Here is a 16795-nt window from a genome sequence, read left to right as displayed (position 1 = left end):
GTTATAGTGCCATAAACAAATTTCATATTTTTTGAGAAATGTATAAACCCAAATTTTTATTAAAAAAAAAAAAAAGGTAATCTTGTAGTTTTCACAATGGCCACTGGGGCATTTTCCAGTTTCTGATGACACATTCCCTTTTTAGGGGGATTCCGGTAAGAAGTTATTACTTATCCACAGGATGGGTGATCAATTCTAGATTGCTTGGGGTCTGAACACTTAGCAGAACAGGGGGTGGGGGACATCTCTCCCCAAACTGAATGGAGCAGAAGTCCAGCACATTTACATCCACAACATTCATTATCCATGGGACTGCTGGAAATGGCAGAGCGTAAACGGAGGAGCATTGCGTATTCTGGTCAATAATTCTCCGTTGTGCTGACCAGTGGGGGTCCTGCCAATCGAGACGTTATCACCTAACCTGTAGAAAGCCCGTCTAATTACTCTAGCTGAACAATTCTTGATATGATCCCGGATTGATAACTCACAGGACAGTAGCTTGTTACAGATTCGCTCAGACAAGAGTCTTTGTCATCGGTTTATTGTAGCCAAAGATAATACATCTGAGTATTCAAGAGGTACAGGTTATAAGGACTGAAGGCTTCTCATGAACCAGGCGCTGGCACAAGCCTCCCCGTCATCACCTCGGAGTGTAAGAAGCAGCTTACGTACACTCGGAGCAGGATAATAATGAGGATTAGAAGCCCGACACAGCAGAAGGATTCAGAGCCGTCACATCACATCACATAGAAAATAAATATGAAAAGTCAGGGCAGGTGAAGAGGTGCAGGCAGCGGAATGACTGCTGGATACACGTCCCCTCCTCTACCGGAGCTACATGCAAAGGGATCATTTAATGCTATAGGTTTGTCATAGCTCGACTGAAATGCTCCAACAAAAAGGACTCCGCTGACATGGATTACTGTGGCGAATATGAAATGTAATATATTATTAGGGACCATATTAAAAAGAAGTGGTGTGTACCAAGAGAGATTAAGAGCAGTAACCGCTTCCATGCTCCGGCAGAGAGGAGCGATTTCCAGAAACAAGGCAAATCCCTAGGCGGTGGCAGGCTCTGGGTTATGGCTTTGGACGCTGGTTTTATTGCGGACAGCTACCCGCATGGCTCAGATCTCCCGACAGCTCAGGGTACTGGCTGACAGTGTGGGATTATATTCTTACCAGTCTCATATGGGACCAATTTCAGCTGTCACGAGCAATATGAAGAAAAATACTTTATTTTAGAGAAATATATGTAGATAACTGGTACAAAATAGACATTTGTATCTATCGGTTCAAACTGATTTAAAACTCCCAAGACTTGCAGAAATATGAGTAAAATTAATATTCTAGATCTTGGCTGAAATTGGTCCCATATAGGACTGAGCCATTAAACCCTGTGATAGGAAATTGAAATGGACAGTTCGCTCCCCTCCTAAACAAAAGACTGGAATAATTCTCCATGGACTGAAATCATCGAGTGTATCACAAAGCATCACAGGATAGAAGCAGGGATCCTACGGCAGGTAAAGGCCACAGGAGACACTGGGATACATCTATGCTTGACCCACACCCTCCGGTGAATAGAGGGTGCAGAGAGTGAATAGAAACCGTTTATTTTTCTGCAGAGATCCCTGCAGGATGGCAGAAGCGGGACATGTTGGCGGTAGCACTCTGCCTGGACCAGCTTCTTCTCTCGTGTCCCTCACACGCCGGCCGCATGAGTGGGGGTGCTGGGCTGTTTCAGGCCCATAGTAGAGCACAGCCACCCGGCAAAGTCCACCTCTTCCTGCTCTGACGTCTTAATGAAGCTGTGAACCTGAAAAGAAAAAGAGGAGTAGGTTACTAACAGATAAAAAGAAAATGAGGAGTTTCCATTTGTGTAGAAAGATTCTGCTGCATTTCACCGATCACAATGTTGACATTTGTAAAAACAGCAAGTCATTACCATGAGCTGTTTGAGGTCCGCTCTCTCCGCCGGGTTCTTCACCAAGCTGGAAGAAAATAGGGAAATAACTTATAACAAATCAAATCTAAAATTATTATAATATCTGGTGTTTCGAATTCCTAAATGAAAATCCAAAAAGTAGAATGCGATTGCAGATGGGTTCAATATAGTCTATGAAGTCTGCCTTCTGCACCTTCACTCATTTTAGGGACCAGTAGGAGCGTCAGAATCCAGATCCTCCCTCAATGAAAACTTCTGATATGTCTCTGCGTTTTGTGAAACTACATTAACTATATGGGGCAGATAAATCCTTTTCCCATTTTCTCCCCTGCGCCAGATTCTGGCTCAGAATTGCCTGCCAGCAGATGTCCAGCATTCTAGGATAACTCTGGAAGTCAGTTTGCCATCCAGACCATAAGAATTGACAGATCTTCCTGCTCCTGTGCTCTGGAGAACCAGTGGCCAGGTTTTAAGGCACAATTGCAAACATGGAGAAATAAAAGAAGGTAGTAGCACCCTGGACCCAGAGACCCATCATCCAGCCTGTATTACTGGGAGGGAAACCAGCAAGAAAAATGTGTGAAACTAGGTTGCAAACTACATATCAAGGGGCCTATACATTTTATGAATAAATAAAGACTACAGACAAATTGTCATAACCTCATAACCAGAAAATGAAATTTATAAAGGTCAATTTGCTTAGTTATCAAAAGGTTAATAAACTTTATTCACAAAGAGAAATATTACAAATGTTTAAACTACAGAGACAAAGGTGGGTGATCCTGGAAACCAACTTTATTAACAACATATCGTAACGGGAAAAAGGAATATTACAAAGTAGCACATCAATCAAGTATATGAAAAAAAAATAGCAGCATATAAATTACAGAGAAACAGTCCATATAATAGCAGCAAGATAGTGATCAATAAACACATGCAGTCAGCAAGTGCATTTAGAGAGGTATCCATAGTGTTAATTAAAGATCATAAATATTGTATGTGTCAGACCATATGGTGGAGCTCAGTAATATTATCTGCATGTAAGAGGTTATCCAGGCACCCATCACACCAGACGCAATGAAATGCTTCGTCCAGGGGTGGTGGAATGCTGGGAAGGAGGGTATTTAAATGATCATTGACCAATCAATTGCTAGCATTGCATGATGAAACAAATTACCTTTCAGATGGTATATACTAGTATGTCATTGGTAAAGAGTTAACTGTTGTTGCCATGAGAACCGCCGTGCATTACCAAATGATAAAAGGGAAGTGCGCCATAAAGAAAAAAAAAAAAAAAAGCGTGTGACGCAATAAGCGTCAAAAGTAAAACCGGAAGTAGATACAACGAACTCAGAGCGGAAGTAGATGTGGTAAATGTCACAGGGGGAAACCCGTCGTCCAGTCTTGATAGATTTGCAGCAGTCAAAGATCTATATCTTTTCTCTAGAACATCGATCTATCCATCTATCTAACCCCACATCATCAATAGTGACAGAGGAAGAGCCATTTTGGGTATTGCAAGAATTAACAGAAGTATCACAAGGTCAAATGGGAAAGTATCTCTATCATCTACTACCAAAATCTAAGAAATGCCCACAAATCTCCAATTTTCCTGAAGTTGATTTATTTGTACGTATAGCCATGCAGGTATTTCTGAAGATCCCCGAAACGGTCAGAAGAGAGAATCTCAGCAATAATAATAATCTGAAAAATCTGAAGGGAGTGGTTATTAAGCCTTCGGACAAGGTAAGTAACATCTTTATTTGGCCTACTGACCTCTACGAAAAAGAAATGCTGAAACAACTTAGAAATGTCGATTGTTAACGTAGGTTAGTATATAACCCTCTATCAAAATGTAGGATTAAATTGCATGATTTATTGTCAGAGGCCTTCGATAGAGGTGTCATCACGAAGAAACAGATGGAAGGCCTTTGGATTGAGGAGCCTACAGTGGCTGAGATTTAACTACGGTACTTCCTAAAATCCCATAACACCACCAGGTAGGCAGATTGCGTCCGGAATCAATAACATTTCTGATCCCCTTTGTAAACTTATTAACCATTACCTTAGACCTCTTGTCGAGACCCTTCCTTCCTACCTTAAGAATACCAACGACGCTCTGAGGAAGCTAGATCACGTTCATTTGGAAAAAGACATGTTCTTAGTAACATGTGATGTGGAATCACTTTACACATCTATCCGACAAATGGCATCGAGGCAATACAATTCTTCCTTAATTCAAGTGGTATGGATGCGTATTTATGCGACTTCCCCCTCAAATCCCTTAACCTTTGTACTAACTCACAATGTCTTCGTTTCATGATGTTCTCTACCTACAGTTCCAGGGGACTGCAATGGGGGTGTCTTGTGCACCCTCATATGCAAATCTGTTCCTGGGGCTGTGGGAGAGAAACATCTTTCAAACTGACCCCACTTGAGCCGTGTCTTTTCATGGTGGAAGTATATAGATGACTAGATGGTGGCCCGATTCGAACGCATCGGGTATTCTAGAATCTGTATGTAGTTTATTTATGAAGTTTTAAGAATAATGCAATGATGACCTAGGATTAGCCGGGCACGACCAATCAGTGAATCGTGGTTCAAATCCCACGCCAATTCGTGGCCGGACTGCGCCTGTCGCTGATTGATTGGTCGCGCCCAATCAGTGAAGCCAGGGCCGGCTCCAGGTTTTTGAGGGCCCCGGGTGAAAGAGGGTCAGTGGGCCCCCCCTTAACACATACCACGATTCATGATGCACAGATACAGCAGAGAAATATAGCACAGCCGCAGAGAAATACAACCCAGCCCACGCAGCATAGAACACAGCCACGTAGTAGTATATAGCAGTGTGGGCACCATATCCCTGTTAAAAAAAGAATTAAAATAAAAAATAGTTATATACTCACCTTCCGGCGGCCCCCGGATCCAGCCCAGGTCTTTAGGGATGCTCCCGCCAGGACCGTTCCCAGTGATGCTTTGCGGCAATAACTCGTGATGATGTAGCGGTCTCGCGAGACCGCTACGTCATCTGGGGTCATTACCGCAAAGCATTACTGGGACCGGAGCATTGCAAGGAGCAGGAAAAGCTGCCAGGGACGCCAGAATGTGAGAATATCACGATTTTTTTTATTATTTTTAACATATGTTTTTACTATTGATGCTGCATAAGCAGCATTAATAGTAAAAAGCTGGTCACACTTGTCAAATGACGGACCTGGATATGCTGCAGGCAGCGTTTCCGGGTCCGTCACAGAATGAAGGCACATCGCTAGCGCATGCCTAGTATGGCATGCGTTGGCGATGCTCCCGGTAACAGGGTTAATGGCAGAGTTAGGGTATGTGCACACGTAGAAAGCTCCTCTGCGGATTTTTCCGCAGTGGATTTGATAAATCCGCAGTGCAAAACCGCTGCGGCTTTTCCTGCGGATTTATTCTGGTTTCTATTGCGGATTCCGCTGCAGTTTTCTATTGGAGCAGGTGTAAAAACGCTGCGGATTCCGCACAAAGAATTGACATGCTGTGGAAAATAAAACACTGCGTTTCCACGCGGTTTTTTTCCGCAGCATGTGCACTGCGGATTTCTTTTCCCATAGGCTTACATTGTACTGTAAACTCATGGGAAACTGCTGCGGATCCGCAGCAAAATCCACAGCGTGTGCACATACCCTTAACGGACTGCGTTACACCGCGTTATGCCGCAGTGTAATGCAGTCCGTTTAACGGACTGCTAAAACGCTATGTGGGCGCTGACTGGAGGGGAGTAGGGAGGGGCCAATTCGCGGACGGACTGTGCCTGTCGCTGATTAGTCGAAGCCGGCTGTGCGCGACCAATCAGTGATGCGGGATTTCCGTGACAGACGGAAATGGACCTTAGACGAATAAATATATACACACTAGATGGTGGCCCGATTCTAACGCATCGGGTATTCTAGAATATGTATGTAGTTTATTTATGAAGATTTAAGAATAATGCAATGAATACACAGGATGCGGCCAGCCAGCCGGGCGCAACCAATCAGCGAAGTGTGGTTCAAATCCCGGCCAGGCGTGACCAATCAGTGAAGCCAGGGCCAGCTTCAGGTTTTTGAGGGCCCCGGGCGAAAGAGTCTCAGTGCCCCCGCATCCCCCCCCCCCCCCCCCTTTAACACATACCACGATTCATGATGCACAGAAACAGCAGGGAAATATAGCACAGCCACATAGCATATAACACAGCCCACGTAGCATACAGTTGTAGCCAAAAGTATTGAGACCCCTGCAATTCTGTCAGATAATACTCAGTTTCTTCCTGAAAATGATTGCAAACACAAATTGTTTGTTATTATCTTCTTTTACTTTGTCTTAAATGGAAAAAAAAAAAAAAATAATGGTCCTAAAGCCAAATTGGATATAATTCCGCACCAAACATAAAAAAGGGGGTGGACAAAAGTATTGGCACTGTTCGACAAATCATGCGATGCTTCTCTAATTTGTGTAATTAACAGCACCTGTAACTTACCTGTGGCACCTAACAGGTGTTGGCAATAACTAAATCACACTTGCAGCCAGTTGACATGGATTAAAGTTGACTCAACCTCTGTCCTGTGTCCTTGTGTGTACCACATTGAGCATGGAGAAAAGAAAGAAGACCAAAGAACTGTCTGAAGACTTGAGAAACCAAATTGTGAGGAAGCATGAGCAATCTCAAGACTACAAGTCCATCTCCAAAGACCTGAATGTTCCTGTGTCTACCGTGCGCAGTGTCATCAAGAAGTTTAAAGCCCATGGCACTGTGGCTAACCTTCCTAGATGTGGACGGAAAAGAAAAATTGACAAGAGATTTCAACGCAAGATTGTGTGGATGTTGGATAAAGATCCTCAACTAACATCCAAACAAGTTCAAGCTGCCCTGCAGTCCGAGGGTACAACAGTGTTAACCTGTACTATCCGTCGGCGTCAATGAAAAGGGACTGTATGGTAGGAGACCCAGGAAGACCCCACTTCTTACCCCGAGACATGAAAAAGCCAGGCTGGAATTTGCTAAAACTTACCTGAAAAAGCCGAAAACATTTTGGAAGAATGTTCTCTGGTCAGATGAGACAAAAGTAGAGCTTTTTGGGCAAAGACATCAACATAGAGTTTACAGCACAAAAAAAAGAGGCATTCAAAGAAAAGAACACGGTCTTTACAGTCAAACATGGCGGAGGTTCCCTGATGTTTTGGGGCTGCTTTGCTGCCTCTGGCACCGGACTGTTTGACCGTGTGCATGGCATTATGAAGTCTGAAGACTACCAACAAATTTTGCAGCATAATGTAGGGCCCAGGTCATGGGTCTTCCAGCAGGATAATGACCCAAAACACACTTCAAAAAGCACTAGAAAATGGTTTGAGAGAAAGCACTGGAGACTTCTAAGGTGGCCAGCAATGAGTCCAGACCTGAATCCCATAGAACACCTGTGGAGAGATCTAAAAATGGCAGTTTTGAGAAGGCACCCTTCAAATATCAGGGACCTGGAGCAGTTTGCCAAAGAAGAACGGTCTAAAATTCCAGTAGAGCATTGTAAGAAACTCATTGATGGTTACCGGAAGCGGTTGGTCGCAGTTATTTTGGCTAAAGGTTGTGCAACCAAGTATTAGGCTGAGGGTGCCAATACTTTTGTCTGGCCCATTTTGGGAGTTTTGTGTGAAATGATCAATGTTTTGCTTTTTGCTTCATTCTCTTTTGTGTTTTTTTCATTTAAGACAAATTAAATGAAGATAATAACAAAGAATTTGTGATTGCAATCATTTTCAGTAAGAAACTGAGTATTATCTGACAGCATTGCAGGGGTGTCAATACTTTTGGCCACAACTGTATAACAGCCCACGAAGCATATAACAGCCACGTAGCATATAATACAGCCCACCTAGTATATAGCACAGCCACATAGTAAATAACACAGCCACGTACTATATAGCCGTGTAGGCATCATATTCCTGATAAAAAAAGAATATAAAAAAATAGTTATACTCACCTTCCGGCGGCCCCCGGATCCAGCCCAGGCCTTTAGCGATGCTCCCGCCAGGTTGATTCCCAGTGATGCTTTGCGGCAATAACCCGTTATGATGTAGCGGTCTCGCGAGACCACCATGTCATCTGGGGTCATTACCGCAAAGCATTACTGGGAGCAGAGCATCGCAAGGAGCGGGAAAAGCTGCCAGGGACACAGGAAGCTGAGAATATCAAATTTTTTAAATTATTTTTAACATTGTATCTTTTAACTATTGATGTTGCATAGGCAGCATCAACAGTAAAAAGTGAAGCGGTGTTTAACCCCGTTCTGACATTAGACGTACTATCCCGTCGAGGTGGGGTGGGCCCCTATGACCACCGACGGGATAGTACGTCATACGCGATCGGCAGCGCTCACGGGGGGAGCGCGGCCGATCGCGGCCAGGTGTCAGCTGCCTATCGCAGCTGACATCAGGCACTATGTGCCAGGAGCGGTCACGGACCGCTCCCAGCACATTAACCCCCGGCACACCGCGATCAAACATGATCGCGATGTGTCGGCGGTACAGGGAAGCATCGCGCAGGGAGGGGGCTCCCTGCGGGCTTCCCTGAGCCCTCCGCAGCAACGCGATGTGATCGCGTTGTTGCGAGGGTCTCCCTACCTCCCTCCCTGTAGCAGGCCCGGATCCAAGATGGCCGTGGCATCCAGGTCCTGCAGGGAGGGAGGTGGCTTCACAGAGCCTACTCAGAGCAGGCACTGTGAAGCCTGCAGTGCTGTAAGTCAGATCGGTGATCTGACAGAGTGCTGTGCAAACTGTCAGATCACTGATCTGTGATGTCCCCCCCGGGACAAAGTAAAAAAGTTTAAAAAATTTTTTCCAAATGTGTAAAAAAAAACAAAATATTCCTAAATAATGAAAAAACAAATAAAATTATTCCCATAAATACATTTCTTTATCTAAATAAAAAAAACTAAATAAAAGTACACATATTTAGTATCGCCGCGTCCATAACAGCCCGACCTATAAAACTGGCCCACTAGTTAACTCCTTCAGTAAACACCGTAAGAAAAAAAAAAAACCGGGGCAAAAAACAACGCTTTATTATCATACCGCCGAACAAAAAGTGGAATAACACGTGATCGAAAAGACAGATATAAATAACCATGGTACCGCTGAAAACGTCATCGTCCCGCAAAAAACGAGCCGCCATACATCATCATCAGCAAAAAAATAAAAAAGTTATAGTCCTGAGAATAAAGCGATACAAAAATAATTATTTTTTCTATAAAATAGTTTTTATCGTATAAAAGCGCCAAAACATAAAAAAAATGATATAAATGAGGTGTCGCTGTAATCATACTGACCCGAAGAATAAAACTGCTTTATCAATTTTACCAAACGCGGAACGGTATAAACGCCTCCCCACAAAAGAAATTCATGAATAGCTGGTTTTTTGTCATTCTGCCTCACAAAAATCAGAATAAAAAGCGATCAAAAAATGTCACGTGCCCGAAAATGTTACCAATAAAAACGTAAACTCGTCCCGCAAAAAACAAGACCTCACATGACTGTGGACCAAAATATGGAAAAATTATAGCTCAAAATGTGGAAACGCAAAATATATTTTTGCAATAAAAAGCGTCTTTCAGTGTGTGACGGCTGCCAATCATAAAAATCCGCTAAAAAACCCGCTATAAAAGTAAATCAAACCCCCTTCATCACCCCCTTAGGGAAAAATTAAAAAAATGTATTTATTTCCATTTTCCCATTAGGGCTAGGGTTAGGGTTGGGGCTAAAGTTACGGTTAGGGTTTAGATTACATTTACAGTTGGGAATAGGGTTGGGATTAGGGTTAGGGGTGTGTCAGGGTTACTGTTGGGATTAGGGTTTCAGTTATAATTGGGGGGTTTCCACTGTTTAGGCACATCAGGGGCTCTCCAAACGCGACATGGCGTCCGATCTCAATTCCAGCCAATTCTGCATTGAAAAAGTAAAACAGTGCTTCTTCCCTTCCGAGCTCTCCCGTGTGCCCAAACAGGGGTTTACCCCAACATCTGGGGTATCAGCGTACTCAGGACAAATAGGACAACAACTGTTGGGGTCCAATTTCTCCTTCTCCTGCTACCCTTGGGAAAATACAAAACTGGGGGCTAAAAAATAATTATTGTGGGAAAAAAAAAAAGTTTTTTTATTTTCACGGCTCTGCATTATAAACTGTAGTGAAACACTTGGGGGTTCAAAGTTCTCACAACACATCTAGATAAGTTCCCTGGGGGGTCTAGTTTCCAATATGGGGTCACTTGTGGGGGGTTTCTACTGTTTAGGTACATTAGGGGCTCTGCAAACGCAATGTGACGCCTGCAGACCATTCCATCTAAGTCTGCATTCCAAATGGCACTCCTTCCCTTCCGAGCCCTCCCATGCGCCCAAACGGAGGTTCCCCCCCACATATGGGGTATCAGCATACTCAGGACAAATTGGACAACAACTTTTGGGGTGGAATTTCTCCTCTTACCCTCGGGAAAATACAAAACTGGGGGCTAAAAATAATTTTTTGGGGAAAGTTTTTTGTTTTATTTTTATGGCTCTGCATTATAAACTTCTGTGAAGCACTTAGTGGGTCAAAGTGCTCACCACACCTCTAGATAAGTTCCTTAGGGGGTCTACTTTCCAAAATGGTGTTACTTGTGGGGGGTTTCAATGTTTAGGCACAGCAGTGGCTCTCCAAACGCAACATGGCGTCCCATCTCAATTCCTGTCAATTTTGCATTGAAAAGTCAAACGGCGCTCCTTCCCTTCCGAGCTCTCCCATGCGCCCAAACAGTGGTTTACCTCCACATATGGGGTATCGGTGTACTCAGGACAAATTGTACAACAACTTTTGGGGTCCGTTTTCTCCTGTTACCCTTGGTAAAATAAAACAAATTGGAGCTGAAGTAAATTTTTTGTGAAAAAAAGTTAAATGTTCATTTTTATTTAACCCCTTCAAGACCCAGCCTATTTTGACCTTAAAGACCTTGCCGTTTTTTGCAATTCTGACCAGTGTCCCTTTATGAGGTAATAACTCAGGAACGCTTCAACGGATCCTAGCGGTTCTGAGATTGTTTTTTCGTGACATATTGGGCTTCATGTTAGTGGTAAATTTAGGTCAATAAATTCTGCATTTATTTGTGATAAACACGGAAATTTGGCGAAAATTTTGAAAATTTCGCAGTTTTCACATTTTTAATTTTTATTCTGTTAAACCAGAGAGATATGTGACACAAAATAGTTAATAAATAACATTTCCCACATGTTTACTTTACATCAGCACAATTTTGGAAACAAAATTTTTTTTTGTTAGGAAGTTATAAGGGTTAAAATTCGACCAGCGATTTGTCATTTTTACAACGAAATTTACAAAACCATTTTTTTTAGGGACCACCTCACATTTGAAGTCAGTTTGAGGGGTCTATATGGCTGAAAATACCCAAAACTGACACCATTCTAAAAACTGCACCCCTCAAGGTACTCAAAACCACATTCAAGAAGTTTATTAACCCTTCAGGTGCTTCACAGAAGCAGAAGCAACATGGAAGGAAAAAATGAACATTTAACTTTTTAGTCACAAAAATTATCTTTTAGCAACAATTTTTTTATTTTCCCAATGGTAAAAGGAGAAACTGAACCACGAAAGTTGTTGTCCAATTTGTCCTGAGTACGCTGATACCTCATATGTGGGGGTAAACCACTGTTTTGGCGCACGGCAGGGCTTGGAAGGGAAGGAGCGCCATTTGACTTTTTGAATCAAAAATTGGCTCCACTCTTTAGCGGACACCATGTCACGTTTGGAGAGCCCCCGTGTGCCTAAAAATTGGAGCTCCCCCACAAGTGACCCCATTTTGGAAACTAGACGCCCCAAGGAACTTATCTAGATGCATAGTGAGCACTTTGAACCCCCAGGTGCTTCACAAATTGATCCGTAAAAATGAAAAAGTACTTTTTTTCCACAAAAAAATTCTTTTAGCCTCAATTTTTTCATTTTCACATGGGCAACAGGATAAAATGGATCCTAAAATGTGTTGGGCAATTTCTCCTGAGTACACCAATACCTCACGTGGAGGTAAACCACTGTTTGGGCACATGGTAAGGCTCGGAAGGGAAGGAGCGCCATTTGACTTTTTGAATGAAAAATTATTTCCATCGTTAGCGGACACCATGTCGCATTTGGATAGCTCCTGTGTGCCTAAACATTGGCGCTCCCCCACAAGTGACCCCATTTTGGAAACTAGACCCCCCAAGGAACTAATTTAGATGCCTAGTGAGCACTTTAAACCCTCAGGTGCTTCACAAATTGATCTGTAAAAATGAAAAAGTAATTTTTTTTCACAAAAAAATTCTTTTCGCCTCAATTTTTTCATTTTCACATGGGCAGTAGGATAAAATGGATCATAAAATTTGTTGGGCAATTTCTCCCGAGTACGCCGATACCTCATATGTGGGGGTAAACCACTGTTTGGGCACTCGGCAGGGCTCGGAAGAGAAGGCGCGCCATTTGACTTTTTGAATGGAAAATTAGCTCCAATTGTTAGCGGACACCATGTCACGTTTGGAGAGCCCCTGTGTGCCTAAACATTGGAGCTCCCCCACAAGTGACCCCATTTTGGAAACTAGACCCCCCAAGGAACTTATCTAGATGCATATTGAGCACTTTAAACCCCCAGGTGCTTCACAGAAGTTTATAACGCAGAGCCATGAAAATAAAAAATAATTTTTCTTTCCTCAAAAATGATTTTTTAGCCTGGAATTTCCTATTTTGCCAAGGATAATAGGAGAAATTGGACCCCAAATATTGTTGTCCAGTTTGTCCTGAGTACGCTGATACCCCATATGTGGGGGTAAACCACTGTTTGGGCGCACGGCAGGGCTCGGAAGGGATGGCACGCCATTTGGCTTTTTAAATGGAAAATTAGCTCCAATCATTAGCGGACACCATGTCACGTTTGGAGAGCCCGTGTGCCTAAACATTGGAGATCCCCCAGAAATGACACCATTTTAGAAACTAGACCCCCAAAGGAACTAATCTAGATGTGTGGTGAGGACTTTGAACCCCCAAGTGCTTCACAGAAGTTTATAACGCAGAGCCATGAAAATAAAAAAAAAAAATTATTTTCTCAAAAATGATCTTTTAGCCTGCAATTTTTTATTTTCCCAAGGGTAACAGGAGAAATTTGACCCCAATATTTGTTGTCCAGTTTCTCCTGAGTACGGTGATACCCCATATGTGGGGGTAAACTACTGTTTGGGCACATGCCGGGGCTTGGAATTGAAGTAGTGACGTTTTGAAATGCAGACTTTGATGGAATGCTCTGCGGGCGTCACGTTGCGTTTGCAGAGCCCCTGATGTGCCTAAACAGTAGAAACCCCCCACAAGTGACCCCATTTTGGAAACTAGACCCTGAAAGGAACTTATCTAGATATGTGGTGAGCACTTTGAACCCCCAAGTGCTTCACAGACGTTTACAATGCAGAGCCGTGAAAATAAAAAATCATTTTTCTTTCCTCAAAAATTATGTTTTAGCAAGCATTTTTTTAGATTCACAAGGGTAACAGGAGAAATTGGACCCCAGTAATTGTTGCGCAGTTTGTCCTGAGTATGCTGGTACCCCATATGTGGGGGTAAACCACTGTTTGGGCACACGTCAGGGCTCGGAAGTGAGGGAGCACCATTTGACTTTTTGAATACGAGATTGGCTGGAATCAATGGTGGCGCCATGTTGCGTTTGGAGACCCCTGATGTGCCTAAACAGTGGAAACCCCTCAATTCTAACTCCAACACTAACCCCAACACACCCCTAACCCTAATCCCAACTGTAGCCATAATCCTAATCACAACCCTAACCCCAACACACCCCTAACCACAACACTAACCCCAACACACCCCTAACCCTAACCACAACCCTAATTCCAACCCTAACCCTAAGGCTATGTGCCCACGTGGCGGATTCGTGTGAGATATTTCCGCACCATTTTTGAAAAATCTGCGGGTAAAAGGCACTGTGTTTTACCTGCGGATTTTCCGCGGATTTCCAGTGTTTTTTGTGCGGATTTCACCTGCGGATTCCTATTGAGGAACAGGTGTAAAACGCTGCGGAATCCGCACAAAGAATTGACATGCTGCGGAAAATACAACGCAGCGTTTCCGCGCGGTATTTTCCGCACCATGGGCACAGCGGATTTGGTTTTTCATATGTTTACATGGTACTGTAAACCTGATGGAACACTGCTGCGAATCCGCAGCCAAATCCGCACCGTGTGCACATGGCCTAATTCTAAAGGTATGTGCACACGCTGCGGAAAACGCTGCGGATCCGCAGCAGTTTCCCATGAGTGTACAGTTCAATGTAAACCTATGGGAAACAAAAATCGCTGTGCACATGCTGCGGAAAAACTGCACGGAAACGCAGCGGTTTACATTCCGCAGCATGTCACTTCTTTGTGCGGATTCCGCAGCGGTTTTACAACTGCTCCAATAGAAAATCGCAATTGTAAAACCGCAGTGAAATGCGCAGAAAAAAACGCGGTAAATCCGCCATAAATCCGCAGCGGTTTAGCACTGCGGATTTATCAAATCCGCAGCGGAAAAATCCGCAGAGGACCAGAATACGTGTGCACATTCCTAACCCTAACCCTAGCCCTAGCCCTAGCCCTACCCCTAACCCTATTCTAACATTAGTGGAAAAAAAAAAAATTTCTTTATTTTTTTATTGTCCCTACCTATGGGGGTGACAAAGGGGGGGGGTCATTTATTATTTTTTTTATTTTGATCACTGAGATATAATCTATCTCAGTGATCAAAATGCACTTTGGAACGAATCTGCCGGCCGGCAGATTCGGCGGGCGCACTGCGCATGCGCCCGCCATTTTGGAAGATGGCGGCGCCCGGGAGAAGACGGACGGGACCACGGCTGGATCGGTAAGTATGATAGGGTGGGGGGGGGACCACGGGGGGGGGGGGGGTATCGGAGCACGGGGGGGGGGGAATCGGAGCGCGGGAGGGGTGGAACGGAGCGCGGGGGCGTGGAACGGAGCACGGGGGGGCTGGAATGGAGCACGGGGGGGTGGAACGGAGCACGGGGGGGGGTGATTGGAGCACGGGGGGGTGATTGGAGCACGGGGGGAGCGGACACGAGCACGGGGGGGAGCGGAGCACAGGGCGGAGGGGAGCCGGAGCAGTGTACCGGCCAGATCGGGGGGTGGGGGGGCGATCGGAGGGGTGGGGTGGGGGCACACTAGTATTTCCAGCCATGGCCGATGATATTTCAGCATCGGCCATGGCTGGATTGTAATATTTCACCCGTTATAATGGGTGAAATATTACAAATCGCTCTGATTGGCAGTTTCACTTTCAACAGCCAATCAGAGCGATCGTAGCCACGAGGGGGTGAAGCCACCCCCCCTGGGCTAAACTACCACTCCCCCTGTCCCTGCAGATCGGGTGAAATGGGAGTTAACCCTTTCACCCGATCTGCAGGGACGCGATCTTTCCATGACGCCGCATAGGCGTCATGGGTCGGAATGGCACCGACTTTCATGACGCCTACGTGGCGTCATGGGTCGGGAAGGGGTTAAAGATTCCAAAAATTCCTGTGAAGCACCAGAAGGGTTAATAAACTTCTTGAATATGGTTTTGAGCACCTTGAGGGGTGCAGTTTTTAGAATGGTGTCACACTTGGGTATTTTCTATCATATAGACCCCTCAAAATGACTTCAAATGAGATGTGGTCCCTAAAAAAAAAATGGTGTTGTAAAAATGAGAAATTGCTGGTCAACTTTTAACCCTTATAACTCCCTAAGAAAAAAAAATTTTGGTTCCAAAATTGTGCTGATGTAAAGTAGACATGTGGGAAATGTTACTTATTAAGTATTTTGTGTGACATATCTCTGTGATTTAATTGCATAAAAATTCAAAGTTGGAAAATTGCGAAATTTTCATAATTTTCGCCAAATTTCCGTTTTTTTTCACAAATAAACGCAGGTACTATCAAAGAATTTTTACCACTATCATGAAGTACAATATGTCACGAGAAAACAGTGGAACGCTTCAACGGATCCCAGTGATTCTGACAGAGTTATAACCTCATAAAGGGACAGTGGTCAGAATTGTAAAAATTGGCCCGTCATTAACGTGCAAACCACCCTTGGGGGTAAAGGGGTTAAATCCCACTCCAATATCGCTGATTGGTCCCGCCCGGCCGGGCGGGACCAATCAGCAACGCAGGATTTCCGTGACAGACAAACAGACGGAAGTGGACCTTAGACGAATTATATATATATATATTAGCTGAAGAGCCTGGCGTTGCTTGGGCATAGTAAATATCTGTGGTTAGTTATAGCACCTCACTTCTCTTATTTTCCCATCACGCCTCTCATTTTCCCCCTCACTCCTCTCATTCCCCCCTAACACTTGTCATTTCGACCTCACATCTGTCATTTTCCGATCACTCCACTATTTTCCCTCACTCCTCATTTTTCACTCACACCTTTTCATTTTCACCTCACACACCTCATTTTCCCCTCAGTATATACACGGTTGTCATCTTCCTTATATGTAGTATACACCTGTATGTCATCTCCTGTATATAGTATATACCTGTATGTCATCTCCCCTGTAAATAGTATATACCTGCTGTATGTCATCTCCTTCTGTATATTGTATATACCTATGTGTCATCTCCTCCTGTATATAGTATATACCTATGTGTCATCTCCTCCTGTATATAGTATATACCTGTATGTCATCTCCTCCTGTATATAGTAAATACCAGTGTCATCTCCTCCTGTATATAGTATATACCAGTGTCATCTCCTCCTGTATATAGTATATACCAGTGT

At 43.9% G+C, this 16795-nt stretch overlaps 1 protein-coding gene across 1 annotated transcript in view; it reads right to left on the bottom strand.

The window, feature by feature from the left end:
- Positions 1 to 525: 525 nt before the first annotated feature.
- MAP2K1 (mitogen-activated protein kinase kinase 1) overlaps positions 526 to 16795 on the bottom strand; it is a 92003-nt gene continuing 75733 nt past the window's right edge. Inside the window, exons 10-11 of the mRNA XM_069766394.1 lie at positions 1949 to 1994; positions 526 to 1819 (exon numbers count right to left, since the gene is read on the bottom strand). Of these exons, the coding sequence (XP_069622495.1) occupies positions 1706 to 1819; positions 1949 to 1994 (160 nt within the window). The 3' untranslated portion in view covers positions 526 to 1705. The remainder of the gene's footprint in view (positions 1820 to 1948; positions 1995 to 16795) is intronic.

This window comes from Ranitomeya imitator, chromosome 4, assembly GCF_032444005.1.
Source record: "Ranitomeya imitator isolate aRanImi1 chromosome 4, aRanImi1.pri, whole genome shotgun sequence".
NCBI lineage: Eukaryota > Metazoa > Chordata > Amphibia > Anura > Dendrobatidae > Ranitomeya > Ranitomeya imitator.
Note: the sequence above shows the minus strand (reverse complement) of the source record. Positions and strands in the feature narration are given on the sequence as shown.